This window comes from Saccopteryx bilineata, chromosome 9 (assembly GCF_036850765.1).
Source record: "Saccopteryx bilineata isolate mSacBil1 chromosome 9, mSacBil1_pri_phased_curated, whole genome shotgun sequence".
NCBI lineage: Eukaryota > Metazoa > Chordata > Mammalia > Chiroptera > Emballonuridae > Saccopteryx > Saccopteryx bilineata.
In genome coordinates this window covers 71,519,095-71,529,145 of record NC_089498.1, presented here as the reverse complement: position 1 = coordinate 71,529,145, position 10,051 = coordinate 71,519,095, and the positions used below count along the sequence as shown (strand labels likewise).

General features: G+C 41.5%; 1 protein-coding gene across 3 annotated transcripts in view; it reads right to left on the bottom strand.

The window, feature by feature from the left end:
• Positions 1-5,822: 5,822 nt before the first annotated feature.
• The window catches only part of SUPV3L1 (Suv3 like RNA helicase), a 50,198-nt gene continuing 45,969 nt past the window's right edge, over positions 5,823-10,051 (bottom strand). For all 3 annotated transcript variants that reach the window (XM_066242064.1, XM_066242066.1, XM_066242065.1), the window contains 3 exons: positions 9,494-9,670; positions 7,552-7,700; positions 5,823-6,299 (listed from right to left, as the gene is read on the bottom strand). In XM_066242064.1, the coding sequence (XP_066098161.1) occupies positions 5,864-6,299; positions 7,552-7,700; positions 9,494-9,670 (762 nt within the window). In that variant the 3' untranslated portion in view covers positions 5,823-5,863. The remainder of the gene's footprint in view (positions 6,300-7,551; positions 7,701-9,493; positions 9,671-10,051) is intronic.

Sequence of the window (10,051 nt, the reverse complement as noted above, 5' to 3'; positions counted from 1 at the left end):
TGCTAAAAATAGCTCAGTGATTCAAGCATTGGCCCCAGATGGGGGTTACCAAGTAGATCCTAGTTGGGGTGCATGTGGGAGTCTGTCTATCTCCTCTCCTCTCACTTAAAAAAAAAATCTAGCTTGACCAGGTGGTGGCGCAGTGGATAGAGTGTCGGACTAGGATTCTGAGGACCCAGGTTCGAGACCCCGAGGTCGCCAGCTTGAGCGCGGGCTCATCTGGGTTGAGCAAGAGCCCACGAGCTTGAACCCAAGGTCGCTGGCTCCAGCAAGGGGTTGCTCGGTCTGCTGGAGGCCCACGGTCAAAGCACATATGAGAAAGCGATCAATGAACAACTAAGGTGTCACAACAAAAAACTGATGATTGACGCTTCTCATCTCTCTCCGTTCCTGTCTGTCTGTCCCTATCTATCCCTCTCTCTGACTCACTCTCTCTCTCTGTAAAAAATAAAAATAAAAAATAAAAAAATAAAAATCTAAATCCTCAGCTGGTATAATAGGAAATCAGTAGCTAATGTCTTAAAATGATGACTCGGGAGAAAGTAGAAGATGCATACGATATTGTCAATGAGGTAAATACCAAAAATAAATAAATAAATAAGAGTTTAAAGTGCCTGTCTCTGACTTTTAAAGAGATATACATATATTTCTTTGACACAAATCAACTTTTAAAACATGACTAGCTTATTTAGTGTATGTATGTATATCAGAGATAATGTGCAGAAGTGTGGGTTATAGAAGAGTTCTTTCAACTGAGCTTTTTTCTTTTTCTTTTTTTAATTGATTTAAGAGGAAGGAAGAGAGAAAGAAACATCAATCTGTTTCTATATGTGCCCAGACCGGGATCAAACTGGCAAATTTTGTATATCAGGATGACACTCGAACCAATCGAGTTATCTATCCAGGACCAAATGAGCTCTGTTTTGAATTTATATTATCCATTACTTTTAATACTTGTATGCAGAGGAAATTTTATAGATAGAATGTGATCAACATCCATTCTTTTATCAATTTTAAAAGGATAACAATGAATGATAAACATGTTAAGATAATGTAGCTGTTGCCTGACCTGTGGTGGTGCAGGGGATAAAGCATCGACCTGGGATGCTGAGGTCACCGGTTCAAAACCCCAGGCTTGCCTGGTCAAGGCACATATGGGAGTTGATGCTTCCTGCTCCTTCCCCCCCTTCACTCGTGCTCTTTCTCTCTCTCCTCTCTAAAAATGAATAAATAAAATATAATTTAAAAAAAATGTAGCTGTTAAAGAATAAGGCAATTTATGAACATTTTAAATTACTTAAGAATTTTTTTTAAAAAATGACTTCAACTTTTACAAGCACTTGAAAAAAAACAATTTCCAGCAGGGGATTACTGATTTCATTGCACTGCACAGGTGTGTCAAAGGGCAGGTCAGAATAGTCACTGGCTTACAAGCCTTTCCCAAGTCTCCATAAGCACAGGGGTTTTCCTAGGGCATAGAGTGCAGAGGGAGCACATAATACAGAATCTCTGAATATATTCTAGGAGCATGGCCTTGCATGATGAGGCGGTGGTGCAGTGGACAGAATGGTGATGTGGGAAGCTGAGGACCCAGGTTCGAATCCCCAAGGTTCTTAGCTTGAACAAGGGTCACTGGCCCAGCTGGAGCCCCTCGGTCAAGGCACGTATGAGAAGCAGTCAATGAACAACTAAAGTGCCACAACTATGAGTTGATGCTTCTCCTCTCTCTCCCTTCCAGTCAGAATATCTATCTCTCTCTCAAAAAAAATGTGTGGCCTTAAAGGAACAAGTTTAAAATCACCTTCTCTACTAAAGTTTGCCAAAAGTAGCTTTCTAAAGTCAGTCTTCAAAGGTTGGTCCTACTTCAAAAACTTTTTTATTTCTTCTCTAGCATTGTTTTTGCCCATTAAGACAACTGTTGCTTGACCAGGCAGAGGCACAATGGATCAAGTGTTGGCCTGGGATGCCGAGGACCCAAGTTTGAAATCACAAGGTCGCCAGCTTGAGTGCAGGCTCATCTGGCTTGAGTGTGGGTTCACCAGCTTGAGTGCAGGAGTCAACAGCTAGAGTATGAAACCATAGACATGACCCCAAGGTTGCTGGCTTGAGCCCAAGGTCGCTGGCTTGAGCAAGGAGGACCCTGGTCAAGGCACATATGAGAAAGCAATCAATGAACAACTAAGGTGCTGCAACAAAGAATTGATGCTTCTCATCTCTCTCCCTTCTGTCTGTCTCTCCCTTAAAAAACCCCCAAAACAACAACTATTTTTATCATCTCTGTGTGGAATTGACCCACCATGTTAAGTGAGGCTTTTAGAATAGTGACAACTCAGAATAATGTTGATAAATACTGTTCAAGTTTACATATTTTATAGCTTTGAAATATAGAAGTAAAATAAGCTGCCTCATTTATCATTTGCTCGTCTTTTAGCCAACCACAACTTTTCACTCTATTCTAATAGGTTTGAGTTGGAAACATAGAGAATGACTGCATCTTAGTTACAGATTCCCAGTTCAAGGACGTAAGAGACTTTGGTGCTTTGTGATGATAGTTTTATATATTTGGGATTCACAATAGGCATTTTTCAAAAGACCCAATTTCGTAGATTTATACTTGTCCATAAATAAAATGTACAAAGCATTACAAGTCATTGGTTATTATCCCTAACTAATTATCTAGATCTGGGCCCTGGCTGGGAGACTCGGCAGATAAAGCATGACCCAGCATGCCAGAAGTTGCGGGTTCGATCCCCAGTTAGGGCACATGTGAAAAGCAATCAATGAGTGCACAACTAAATCGAACAATTAAGTGAAACAAAGAATTGATGCTTTTCTTTCTCTCCCTCCTTCCTCTGTCTCTCTCTCAAATCAATGGGGAAAAATTACCCAGATCTGTACCAATGGAATGAGGTCAGCATCTAAGTCTCAGTCCATTTCCATGTTGATGTTCAGCTGAATCCACAATCATCCAAAGAGGGCTTCAAAATCTCTTAGAAATGTGCAAGGAAAAAAAGAGCTGTGTTTTAGAAAGGTTGAGAACATGACCTTAGGGGAGCACACGCCTGGGACCTGGCTGGTCCAGACGCCCTCAAAGAAAAATAAATGACATGTCAAGCTAGGGGCAGAGGAGGAAGACCAGGTTATTTTCATAGTGACAATGTTAAGCACTCTGCAGATAATTATTCAGACACTCCAGTTGTTTTTCCTTTTTGGTTCACATGATTTCCTTTCTTTAGTCTCTCCATCCCCCACAAAGGGAAAGGTGCAAGGTAAACTACTTATCACTATTGGTCCACAAGCAGTCCCTTCCTGACAGCATCCCACCTCTCTCTCTTATCTGAGACTTCACTCACATTTAACTTGGCGAAGTCTGCCAGGGTCTTGCTCAAGTTTCTTCTGTGAATTAGCAACTCTGGCCCCCAACATGGAGAAGGTGGGAGGATTAAACCTCTATGATATACCTCATCACTTAAATACAATGACAGTGAGTCCACTACTCCATTCAGTTCACGGGTATTTCTTGAGAACATCTGGGCAAGAACGTACTGTGTCTGCTATGCTGTAAGTTACAGGGGAAGACAAATTCTAGAGGCCGAAGTTGTCCAGTGAAGAGAATCTGAAGAAGTATGCCCTTCTGGGCATGTCTCTACTGTTTACCCACAAGCAAGGGAGAAATAGTCAGTGCCGCCTGTTTAGCATTTATTTACACAAAGGCAAAGGTTAGAAGAATAAAGATTGCTATCTTAATTAAATGAAACATCATCTGAATGCAGAACTACCCCCCAAAAAAATGCCAGAGAGATGTCTAGCTTGGCAAATTGGCTGTTCCTTGACCCAACTTCAAATCAAGTCAGTTTACTCCCTATTCTGAAGTCAGCCTGTTTAACAACAGTTGCTCAAAAAATTAGGTCAGGACTCACCAGCGGTGGCACAGGGGATAGAGCACCGACCTGGGATGCTGAGATCTCAGGTTTGAAACCTCAAGGTCCCCGGCTTGAGAATGGTCTCATCTAGCTTGAGAGTTGGGTCGCCAGCTTGAGCGTGGGGTTGCCGATTTGAGTATGGGATTATACACATGACCCATGGTCGCTGGCTTGAGCAAGGGGCCACTGGCTCAGCTGGAGCCCATCAAGGCACATATGAGAAACAGTCAATGAACAAGTAAAGTGCCCCAACTACGAGTTGATGCTTCTCATCCCTCTCCTTTCCTCCGTCTCTTTCTCGCAAAAAAAAAGAAAGAAAAAAAAGAATTTGTTCAGGTCTTGGAATGACCAGAGGTCAATTCACAGCCCAGAATGAACCCAAACCTTCAGGTTCATTTATAAAGAACTTCTGTAGGGCCCTGGCTGGTTTGCTCAGTGGGTAGAGCAGAGCGTCAGCCAGAGTGCATAAGCCCCAGATTCAATCCCCAGTTAGGGCACACATGAGAAGCAATCATCCTCTTCTTTTCTCCTCCCTCTCCCGCTTCTCTCTCTTTTCCCCTCTCACAGCCAGTGGCTCGATTGGATTGAGCATTGGTCCTGGGCACTGAGGATGGCTTCAGTTGATCGAAGCATCGGCCCCAGAAGAGGGTTGCCAGGTAGATCCAGTCAGGGCACATGTGGCAGTCTGTCTATCTCTCCTCCTCTCACTTAAAATAAAAATTAAATATTTTAAAAACCACTTCCTGTACACTAGGCGCTGTGCTAAATGGCACGTCATCACACTTAAGCTCCTGAACAAAGGAGCTTAAGTAAATATTACGTTATTGTCTGTCTTCAGATGCAGAGAGACCAATCCCCAGAGAGGACAAGCTCACTGAGCTGGTACTGATGAGAGAAGTTGAACTTGGGTCCTTCCAACTCCACAGCCTATGCCCTGAAGCTCCTTTTATTTCTAGCAAGGACTAAAAACATTGTTAAACAAGTAGAGGCCACAATGCATCAGACTGACCTTTGGACACGGGGAGACCACCCACTTTATCTAAAATAGCTCCCTGCTGCCTGACCTGTGGTGGTGCAGTGGATAAAGCGTCGACCTGAAATGCTGAGGTCGCCAGTTCAAAACCCTGGGCTTGCCGGTCAAGGCACATATGGGAGTTGAAGCTTCCTGCTCCTCCTCCCTTCTCTCTCTCTCTCCTCTAAAAAATGAATAAATAAATAAAAATAATTAAAATGGCTCACTGCTACTTGTCACTCTCTTCCCTTATTTTACTTTATCCCAGCACTCATTTAACAAAGACTGGCTGTGCTTCTACTCTATTGTAGGCACTGAACATACAACAGGGAACTAGACAGACAACAATCCCTACCCTCAAAAAGCTGACAGTATTTATTTAACCTATTCCTATTTGTCTCTGTATCAAAATCTCCATAAAGTATCTCTTGCTTTTACTGCATATATTCAGAACCTTTCCAGCACCTAGAACAGCTTCTGGCACGTGCGTACAATAGACAGCAATGTTTGTCAAAGAATTCCATCCATGCCTGACCTGTGGTGGCGCAGTGGATAAAGTGTCGACCTGGAAATGCTGAGGTCGCCGGTTCGAAACCCTGGGCTTGCCTGGTCAAGGCACATATGGGAGTTGATGCTTCCAGTTCCTCCCCCCTTCTCTCTCTCTCTGTCTCTCCTCTCTCTATCTCTCCCTCTCCTCTGTAAAAGAAAAAAAAAAAAAAAAGAATTCCATCCATGACATCCTCAGCAACGGTACAGAAAACTGGTCAGACATTTCACCAGACCGATTTTATTCCCATGCAGCATTCTTTAGAGTGCATTGTCCTAGACTACAGCTATACTATATATAAATGGCCACTATATAAAGCCTTAAATAAAATCTTTAAAGAAAGGATTTTAAAATATTTTTATTTGCAAAATAAAAATAAAACTAATCTGAATCAGGTTCCTTCTTCTTCCTTCTTGACCCTTTCGAGGAAGTCCCAGAGTCTGTTCTTTCTTTGCCATGCTCAGTCCGTTGCGTCAACCACTCTTTTTCCAGCTGTTTGAGCATGTCTGCAGTGAGGAGTCCTTGCTGCACCAATCTGGAAGCGAGGGATTTCTCTGCTGCATTGGGGCTGGGTGGCTCAGCAGTCTTACTCCCTAAAGTTTTGGTAACACGCATCCTTCTTGATTGGCTCTTTAATGCTCCTGGTAAACGAGACTGCCTCTCTGCTGGCAAATTCTCCAAATTCAACAGCTTATGTGTCTCTGAAATTTTAATCAGTTTGGTGATGTTGTGTACACCATCCTGAATAACGCCATCTAGTTCTTTCTGCAGGTCTCGAACAAGACTGGCATCTGGAAACATATCCATAAACCGATAGCTGGGAAAAAGAAATATTACATTACAGCAACAGCTTTATCAGTTACTGAACTAATAATCTCAGTGATGGAACTACTACATCGTGACACTGATTAATTCCAAATGTTCTGTTTTTGCAAAATCTATCCAGTGTCTTTGCTCAACTTTTATTTCTGCCCCAACACACCTGAGGAATACATACATCATTGAGAATGGGTCATCACTCCTACCTTAAGTAACTCCAATATCCTCCCCTAGTGAGACATGCCTCTCCTCTGAGAATCAGTTGAATAACATTGTAATATATAACATTATTTCATGATAACATTGATGAGGCCCTGGCCGGTTGGCTCAGGTAGAGCGTCGGTCCAGCATGTGGAAGTCCTGGGTTCAATTCCCATTCAGGGCACACAGGGGAAGCGACTCTCTGCTTCTCCATCCCTCCCGCAGCCATGGAGCAAGTTGGCCCCAGGAGCTGAGAATGGCTCCGTGACCTCACCTCAGGCACTAAAATAGCTCCTTGCCAAGCAACAGAGCAGCATCCCCAGACGGCAGAGCACTGCCCTTAGAGGGCTCACCAGGTGGATCCAAGTCGGGATGCGTGCAGGAGCCTGTACCTGCTGCCCTGCCTCTCACTTAATAAAAAATTTTAAAATAAATTTTTTTATTAAATTTAATGCAGTGACATTGATAAATCAGGGTACATATGTTGAAAGAAAACATCTCCAGATTATTTTGACATTTGATTGTGCTGTATACCCCTCCCCCAAAGTCAAATTGATGAGATGTCATAGGAATTTAACTCTTGTTTTTTATTAATTAGCCTATAAAATTGGTTTTGTTATACCTCCTTTTGCTTAAAGTCGCAGAACCTATCAACACCATTAACAGGACTTGTATTGTACCTCTCAAATGTTATATAAATGAATCACCTGGAGATCTTGTTAAAAAGCAGAATCTGATTAAGTCTGATATTCTCTATTTCTAACAAACTTCCAGGTGACACTAATACTTTTGGTCCAAGGACAACCCTTTAAGTAGCAAGATCTAATAGACCTTCTCACCTACCTATTTTAACTAGGAACTCAAGGACTCCTTAAGTCATTTTTGGAATGGGGATATACCAGGCCCAATTGCCTTTATGGACAATAAACATAATATAGAGTACCCTGCAAGTATATGCATCATTTGAAAGAGCCAACGACCATTCATAAAACCTTTGATTTGCCCTATTACTTAGAAAAATAAGAGCACATAAAGGAAAAATTTGATACCTTAGCCACAGGTAAAGATCTAAGACATCATGGACAGCTTCAAGATCCATTAGGTCCTTAATATTCTTAGGTGGACGTAATGGCCATTTAATATATCGGCGCAGCCATGCGAAGGTCAAGGGCTCGTTCCTGCTATACTGCCTGGCAAACTGCAAGACAGAAGAAACAGTTCAGTAAAGAATTAGGATTTACTGAAGTTAGCGATTAGAAGAAAAAGAAAGCAAAACAAAATTAACTGTGATTGTGTCTCAACAGGCAGGCTGGTTTCTTCTTTATACTGTTCTATATTTTAAAGAACAGTATAAAGTATTTAATATCTTATGTAGGTAATTTTTTAAAAAGGTGGGAGAATGACTTCCTCCTTTTAACAAAACCAGTGTCCTCCAAGGAGTTCTTTTAAAGTTCCAGATAATAGAAATCAAGGAAAAAATCTCTACGATTTCACATTCTAATCTTTAAACATAAGCAACTGTTAAACTGCCCTTGCTCCTTAGTAAAACCCTTCTGCTTCATCAGAATAATTTAGAGAATGGCGTAAATAGAGTCAAGGCTAAAGCTCCATCCAGGTCAGTTTGCAGTACTTAAGACTTTCTTCCATAGCCTGACCAGATGGTGGTGCAGTGGATAGAGTATCGGACTGGGATGTGGAGGACCCAGGTTCAAAACCCTAAGGTTGACAGCTTGAGCGTGGGGTCATCTGGCTTGAGCGTGGGATCATAGACATGACCCCATGCTCGCTAGCTTGAGCCCAACTGTCGCTGGATTGAGCAAGGGGTCACTTACTCTACTGTAGCCCTCGGTCAAGCCACATATGAGAAAGCAACCAATAAACAACTAAGGAGCCACACGAAGAATTGTTGCTTCTCATCTCTCTCCCTTCCTGCCTGTCTGTCCTTCTCTCTGACACACACACACACAGACTTTCTTCTATAAACGTCAACCCCATACTAGCTAGCTTTCTAACAAATGCCAGCTCTAAGAAACCTATTTTCTAGGTAAATACCGGGACATGGCCAATTTCTAAGACATAATAAAGGAAAAACAAAACTAGAATTTCTACATGTATACCTATGTACACACAAAGGCAACTGAGAAGGCCTGCAAGGGTGCAAACCAACTGATAATAGTTATGTCATAGGACTAAGACTGGGGGAGATAGCCCAATTTATCTTATCTGTAATGTTTTACTTTTGTGCAGAGAACGTATTTATATAACTTAAAAAATAACTTTAAAATAAATTTAGAAATAGAATTGATAAAAACAGATCTAATATGCAGAATGCTAAGGTCTATCGAAGAGATGACAGTGGAACTACAACCATGAGTCAGAACGAGTCAGAGAGATGTTGGGGTGTGTGGTGGTGAAGGTGCTCCAAGCAGCGTGGCAGGGAGCCTGGCCCAGGGCGGGCAGGGCACAGCTTCCCTCCCTCCGGGCCTGCTTCGGGAACCCTGGGCTTCTCAGAAGTCAGTGAGCTGTGTCTCTACTCAAATGAGTCAAAAAGAGGACTGGACTCTGGCACCAAACTCATACAAGACAGCAATCCCTGGCTCAGTGCCTTATGGTTAAGAAAACTGACTACTATTGTCACTGCTAAACCTCTAGTCCCCTTCCCTTCCAAAAATATCACCCAACATCAAAAAAGACAAAGTGCATTATCAGGCAAGGCCCCCTTCCCTTGAAAAAATTTTATTTAATTATTTCTGTTTTTAGCTTCTTCACAAAGGCTACCATATAAGCCCAAAATCAAAACAAGGATTCTCTTTCCCCTCCCAAAATTATCTCTAAGAAAAAGAGAGTCACTTTACATACTGCTTATATTTAAGTTCTTACATAGTATCTCATATTAAAAGATATTTGCAAATTGTTTTGAGTAACAAAGTATTGTTTGGGAAAATACCTCAACCTAAAGCAACTCAAAATGTCCTAAAGATAAAGGCTTACCTGTAACAGCGAAGAGCAGACGAAGGGCTGCTTCTTGTTGATAGGGGCTGTGCAGAAAACATATCTCACTCGCAGACTTAATGGGATGTGCTGGATCAACTCTGCAGAAAATTTAAAATCATCCATATTGCAGACAAAATACTGCCCATCAACTTGGGAAAAGTCTACAAAAATATCCTGGGGGAAGGAAGAGAGGTTAAATTATTAGACTGCCTAATTGGGCATGAATAAAGTACATAAATCTACAAAAGACTATCTCTTTAACCCATAACAGACTTTCAGAAAGGCCTGCTTTATTCATTGTCTCCTGAAGCTAAACAGATTCCTCCATAACCTTCCCAATCTCAAATACTCAGAAGTCCCAGGAGATTTTTCAGTTTTCACTTTCAGCATAAATTTTATAAATAGTAACTTCACAAAAACAGACTATATATATTCATGTCCATGAAGTTAACTAGTAATTATATGACACACCAACATTTTTATTTATGGTTTTATAAAACAAAAAAAATTTTGAGAGTAAAAAAATGGCAATAAGTACATATCGTTCAACAATTA